Source organism: Nanorana parkeri, unplaced genomic scaffold (assembly GCF_000935625.1).
Source record: "Nanorana parkeri isolate BGI_ZX_2015 unplaced genomic scaffold, ASM93562v1 scaffold95, whole genome shotgun sequence".
In the NCBI taxonomy this organism is placed as follows: domain Eukaryota; kingdom Metazoa; phylum Chordata; class Amphibia; order Anura; family Dicroglossidae; genus Nanorana; species Nanorana parkeri.
Window position 1 is genome coordinate 1,998,353 of NW_017306363.1, and position 7,058 is coordinate 2,005,410.

Consider the following 7,058-nt stretch of genomic DNA (forward strand, 5'->3'; position numbering starts at 1 on the left):
GGGTGCAGGTGGCAGAGAGGCAGCAGAGGGAGGGAGCCACTGCAGCTGCGGCCGCCACAGCAGACCCCCCCCCACAACCAGGGTCCATAGAGCCCCCCACTGACCACTAGGCCAAGGTAAGGTGACCCAATTTTTAAAACAAAATCCGGGGACATTTTATCCTGATCCCTGGATCCACCGACAAGCGCAGCCTCCCATCTCCCACGTTGTTAGAAGCTGCATACAGCGTGTGCTGGTTACTACTTAAACCGGCGCACTGTGTGCAGCTTCTGTGAAGATACGCTATTAGCGTAGCTGGAGCGATGCAAAATGCACAGCCGGCTTCCTCGCTATGCTAATAGCTAATAGCATATCTTCTCAGAAGCTGCACACAGCGCCCTGGTTTAAGTAGTAACCAGCACACGCTCTGTATTCAGCTTCTAACAGCATGGGAGATGGGAGGCTGCGCTTGTCGGTGGATCCAGGGATCAGGTGAGTATTCAAAAATAAAAAATTGGTTTATTTTATTTTCCCGGAGACATAATTTGTCAGGGCACAGGTCTCCTCAATCCAAGGACTGTCCCTGGAAATCAGGGATGAATGTAGGGCTGCAACAACTAATCGACTGAGTCGATTATAATCGATGATTGAAAAAGTTGTCAACATTTTCAATCATCGATTAATCAGCTTTCGATTAGTTGGCCGTGTTCACGTCTTAACACACGCTGCGTGCCACACCTCTTCCCTGCCTCACGCTTGCTGCTGCCAGAACCGCCCATCCGCATCCACGCTGCACCTCCTACCCGCCTCATGCTTGCCACTGCCAGACCCGCCCGCATCCACGCTCCACACGCCGCACCTCCTCCCCGCCTCACGCTTGCCGCTGCCAGACCCGTCCGCTCGTATCCACGCTCCACACGCCGCTCCTCCTCCCCGCCTCACACGCACCGCCCACATCCACGATCGGAACAGGTATTACTGGGATAGTGGGATTTGTAGTCCTCTATAGCTGATGGTACATTGTGCTGTATATTATACCATCAGCTATAGAGGACTACAAATCCCAGCAATACATTATACACTGTATGTATAATGTAGGATGAATGGTCACCCTACACCAGGGATCCTCCACTAACCACTAGGGATATCCCCCACTAACCACCAGGGTGCCTCCACTGGCCACTACAGAGCCCCCACTAACCACCAGGGAGCCACCACTGGCCACAGTGGAGCCCCCACTACCCACCTGGGAGCTACCACAGAGCCACCACTAATTATTAGGGAGCCCCCACTGGCTACCACAGATCCCACACTGACCAGCAGAGAGCCCGCACTGACCACCTGACAGTCCGCATTGGCCACCTGAGAGCCTAATTAGGGAGCCGCCTCTGCTGCACCCACACGCGCCCGTGAAACTCTCTGGACCCCTGGTGAGAGCCCGCAGAACTCTCCTGAGACCCTGGAGACATCAGGCGGAGAACCCAGAGCAACAGAGTATATCACTTCATATTATTCTGCATTGCTGTAATATGTATTGCTGGGATTTGTAGTCCTCTATAGCTGATGCTATTCTGCATTGCTGTATAATGGTAATTCTGCGAATTGTAGTTCTTTATAGCTGTTGGTAGTCATTATTGCTGGGATTTATAGCCCTCTATAGCTGATGGTATTCTGCATTGCTGTGTAATGTATTGCTTGGAATTGTAGTTCTCTATAGCCAATGCCATTCTGCAATGCTGTACAATGTATTTCTGAGTTAGTGGCAGAACTACCAGGGTCGCAGCAGTCATGCACGCGCACAGCCCTGACGTGGCATCCCTACACTACCAGTGTGCTTTACATTTCCTAAACTGATAAATACATTCACACTACTGTTATATGGATGGCAAAAGTGGCAGACAGGGGCGGGGAGAAGGCGGGGGAAGAGGCAGAGCGGGAGGCAGCCAAGTTGCTGCACCATGGGCCTCTGGGTTGTACTTGCCCCCTTGGCTAAAAGTTGCCAGTCAGCCCCTGCTTGAAGCTGACACCTTTTTTCTTCATAATACTAGGTGAGGTTGTGCCTGCCCTGCCTCCCCTGACCGCAACCTGTCCCTGGTCTGTTGTGCATTTTGGGTGTTGTCTTCACTACACTTTTCACGATGCCCTGGTGTACAGCCACCCTATAGTAAATATGGCCTTGCAAGTACCTTGAACCGTGAGGTAGGCATCTTTAAACGATGCCGAGAGGCTGCTGCATCTAACTGTCCCAGAATTGCTCTTGTTGACGTTGATGATAGTCATTTCAGTGGTGAACGCTCCATCGATGCTATTTGTGCTGTTCCTTACTACTATATGGTTGTTACTAACAAGGGTCCCTGAAGTGGAGATGGTGACAACATAAACATCTTTCAGGTACCAGGAAATGCTCTGCCATCCAGTCCGTACGGTGCAGGTGAAGCTGGCATTGGAACCAGTGAGGGCCGTCACATTCTGAGGACCTTGCAAAATGTCGGAGCATGATGCAAAATCTGTGAAGTAGAAAGAACAAGTCTGTAGACAAACCGAAATGGCAATTATTGAGCTAAACATCTTCCTTAGGACAGGAACCATGAAGGCCTTATAAATTACTATATTATTAAAAATCAAAGTAAAATAAGTTTGTTAAAACTGTACTCCAACCAAAACCTTTTCTTCTGTTTAGTTTGCAATAGTTTGGAAAACAGATTCGTTATCAGGTTTTCCTGTGTCCCTGTTGGGAAGGATTCCCCCTTATTGCTTTTGTGGAGTACATTCTCCATATGTACTACAGAGTATACTGGGTGACTGTCATGGGCTTCCAAGCAGATTCTCCGTAGGAGTATGTAATGGTGGCAGTTTGGTCCATCTCCTCCCGCTGTAGTGTGTAATAGAGGTCCAGTTCTGTGAATATGCTGACCTGCGTTATCAAAAGCTTAGAATAAAGGCCAATCCCGTCATGAGAATAGCAGAAGCTATAGGACATTAGCTAGCATCTAGGGTTTCAGCTTAATGGAAAATTATAGACACTCATCGGTTATGCTATGCCTCATACGTTTCATTGAAAAAGTTCATGTCTGAGTGGAAAGTCAAAGTGGGCATCACCAGTTTCCTGGCCTGGTAGCTGAAAGAGCAGACAGAAGGTGCGGCATAAGGTGCAGACCTGCAGGCTCAGAAGTGTTGTCAACCACCTCAGCCATACAGTGCAGCCATGGTGGGTGTACCATTAAGGTATGTATATTACTTGACACATGTTTTGGCTGCAAACATATTTCTTATAGCTCTGTTTAGAACCAATACTCAGCTGTTTGGCTGAAGTTGTCCATAAAGTTGCCCACATTCACAGCTGTGCCCTAATGATTTTCCTTAGACTATTATACATATATAATATCTTCTGGTCAACAGCACAGTGTCCCTGTTACTACATTGGCCGCTTTCTATACATACAATAACATCCAGAGTTTGTGTTATTAGATATGGTGGCTGCATTCATTTTCTCTTTTAAAGGCTCTTTCCCTTTTTGTAACCCGTGGATAACATACTTCCTCTCCCTTTATGTCTACACTTATTTCTCCACTGTATCTATGAACGGAGCCATGATTGTCACACAGGCTGGACTTCAAAAATGTCTACCTTTGTTAATTTCCATTACATGGTGGAATGTTGGACCTCGTGTTTACAAAAGAGAGATAGCATTGTTTTTGCTGTCATTTCATCTCACAGGAAGTGACAAAAACAAGGCATCTCTGGCTAGATCACCAGGTATTTTCCGTGCTTGATTAAAATGTTCTTACAAAGTGAAAATGAAGGTAGCCACCACATATAAGCCACCACTTCCATGCCTCTAAGCTCTTTCTTTTCATATAAAAACATCTATCACTTAGCAGCATCATGTCTCTAATACTACGGACGCTAAGACATGGCCCTTTAATGATGCAATGTACATCTCTAGTTCTGTACACAATAACCATAACAATCTACAACTGCTGAAAATTGCCCCATAATTGCTGCATATCTCATAGTTGGTGGTGCGCCATCCGTCTCAGCGTTGATAGACTCGCCAAAGGGGCTTCTATCACATTTGGTTGATTTATTTCTGCATTGACAAGTGTCGGGATTTCAGCCATTTTTTTGATCTGATATGAAATTCTCATTTTGCCTTTTTGTATTTTTCACTGTTGAAGTTTTGCCGTTTAGTCCAATGTCACACTGTCAAGTTTATATTTCCTAGAGGGGAACGAGAGCAGACCTGTGAGCAGTTCTAATCTATCACAGTAACACTAAAAATAATAAAGGACACAGCTAAATGGATATTGTATTCCCCAGTGAAGTCGCCACCAAGAGTTCCGCAGGTATCATGAAGTCACCTATGGAGATGAGGTCTCTTAAAGGATAAGTGCACTTTTTAAAACACACAAGCTATTTTAAAATCTGGGTTTCCTGTAAAACCTTTTACATCGCCTCTTTCTTATTCATTTATCTGAGAACTATTATCAAGTTCTATCAATTCATATACTTTATCTGTTCACTGATCAGTGATATTTTATCATATAGGTTGAGCTCGGTGGGTTGACTTTGACCTTGGTGTCTTGAATACTCTTTCTGTAAGATCTCCTTTCCATAACTTTTTTCTCTGATTACGTCTACCTGGGAAGATTATTATTATTATTGTAACCCCTCACCCTCACCCCCAAATGCCTGGGGTCAGGGGCGGACTGGGCCCCCCGGGCCTCTCCGATGCCGTAGCGTACGGCCCCCGTGACCCCCACTGTCGCCGGCATCCGATGCGGCATCTGTGATCGGCGGCCGCTGGGTCCTCGACTGGGGTGGACCCCCAAAGGCAGGAAGGGCTGACATCCTTTTGGGATGCAATCAGTAAATTGGGCGCCAGTCACTTTAAAGACTTTTTAAATGCTTTATTGTAGAACATTCAAACTGGAAGAGAGAGTATAGGGCTTCAGACTTCCATACCAAAATACACGCCAGACTCACCGATACCTTCAGGCTTGCACAGCACAGAAATAAATACTTTAGTAGAATAGAGGTTGACACTGTGCAGTAGAGCAGCTGAATGATATGCATGAGATCTTCCCTGTGAGAGACACCAGACTTGTTCCTGAGGTCCATGCCATCCTGGCCTTCCTGGCACCTCTTGGAGTCTGGTTCTCCTTCCCTGATAGTTGCAGGGCCCAACTGGGTGCACATGTGGCCTCCTTGAGGCTTGAGGCATAGTCAGCCTTTACAACCTTGTACATATCCCCCCCAGGCCAAGCCTTGGGGCGGACTGCCCTGAGCACATGGCAATTCCTGAGTATTTATGCACTTCCTCAGCATGCACAACTGGCCATGAAACTCCTAGTGATTGGTTGGTGAGGCATGGGCACTCCTAATGTTGCCCTATTGTCTTCCCCACACTGTGGCAGTATCACATACCACTTACAGGTAGGTGCAATCAATAGCAGAACACCTAGAATTAATCAGATGGTGCCAGACTTATTACAGTGCTAGCAACACTAAATTTAGGGTGGAAGGGGCTACATTATTATTATACCCGACTCTTTAGGTCTGGTAGGAATGTTAGGAGAGACATCAATTTAACATTTTTTTTTAAATAAACAGAGGGGTTCCACTACAAAGTCATACCAGGCCCTTTAGTTCTTGTAGGGATTCTAAGCGGGACCTCAACACCCAAAAAAAAAAAGGTGGGTTCCCCCTCAAATCCCATACCAGACCCTTGATCCGAGCGAGCGCCCCCCCTTCCCTGCACCATACCAGGCCACATGCCCTCGACATGGGGAGGATGCTTTTCCAGGTAGGGAGGGGGCGGAAAAGCACCTTGTCCCCATGGCAATCAGGACAAGGGCCTCTTCCCCACAACCCTGGCCCGGAGGTTGTGGGGGTCTGCGTGCAAGGGGGGCTTATCTGTATCTGGGTGTCCTGTGAGTCAACACATCCTATACAGTGTATTGGATGTGAGGATGCCAGGGAACATACCATTGCTAGAGCGGAGTAGGAGACAGGCTTCAGAGACCGGTCTAGGAGCCAGCTGGGATTGTGGTTTAGGTGAGTATAATCTTATTTTAGCTCCCTAGGCAAAATGAGCACTTAACCCTTGCAGTGTGGGGCTAGCCCCACTGCAAGGGTTAAGATTAAGCAATTTCAGACCTTCGTGAGATTTAAAGAATGTTTACCTTACCTTGCATGAAACACAGGAGGACAATGATCAGTGCACAGATCCCTTTACTTCCTTCCATCTGATAGTGTGCGATTCAGCACCTGAAACACAGATCGGAAAAGATCTAAGATAAGCCACTTGTAATGTTCAAACACAACTGCTCCATAGTCATATGAATGTGTTCTCGTCATGTATTTGTCTTTCTTATCTTCTTAGTAGAAAATAATGTAAATGAGGAACTTGCTTCTAACCTTGAAGTGAGTTTTTAGGAGAAAAAGCTGTGTGATCGTTAGAATAAAAACTATTGATGGAATCAGCTTCTTCTGCCAAATGTGATTTCCCAATTTTGTCTTTTTATGTCTGCCACAAATGCTCATCCTCGGCTGGGATTCTGCCATTACCTTTTAAAGCGTTAAGCTTGCCATATGCATTACAATCTCTGAACGATCCCCGTTAGATTTATTTAAATTACATGGTGCCAGTGGCCTACCTGAAACCCTATTCGGTGTCTATGTTGCCAGGCAGGTCTTTGCACCACATAGTCATTGCTAGATTTAAATGAGATTGGATGTTCCATTGGTTATGTGTAGCCAGTTTAAAGCCCAATGCAACTTGCCCAACAGCAGCAACAATAAAAATAGCAGTTTTCAATGCAATATTCACCTCCTCTCTGGCCATCAAACATGTACGATTCGTTTCATTCCGAATTAAAATTCATACGAATTTTGTAAAATTCAGACACACATATATATATACTGTATTACCAAAAGTATTAGGACGCCGGCCTTTACACGCACAGGAACTTTAATGGCATCCCAGTCTTAGTCCGTAGGGTTCAATATGGAGTTGGCCCGCCCTTTGCAGCTATAACAGCTTCAACTCTTCTGGGAAGTGTAGTGAAGTAATAAAT

The 7,058-nt window shown here is 46.1% G+C and overlaps 1 protein-coding gene across 1 annotated transcript in view; it reads right to left on the reverse strand.

Moving 5' to 3' along the window:
• Positions 1-6,257, reverse strand: part of IGSF5 (immunoglobulin superfamily member 5) — a 12,755-nt gene extending 6,498 nt beyond the window's left edge. The window contains exons 1-2 of the mRNA XM_018552681.1: positions 6,170-6,257; positions 2,166-2,486 (exon numbers count right to left, since the gene is read on the reverse strand). Coding sequence (XP_018408183.1) covers positions 2,166-2,486; positions 6,170-6,227 — 379 coding nt within the window. The 5' untranslated portion in view covers positions 6,228-6,257. The remainder of the gene's footprint in view (positions 1-2,165; positions 2,487-6,169) is intronic.
• Between the last annotated feature and the right edge of the window lie 801 nt (positions 6,258-7,058).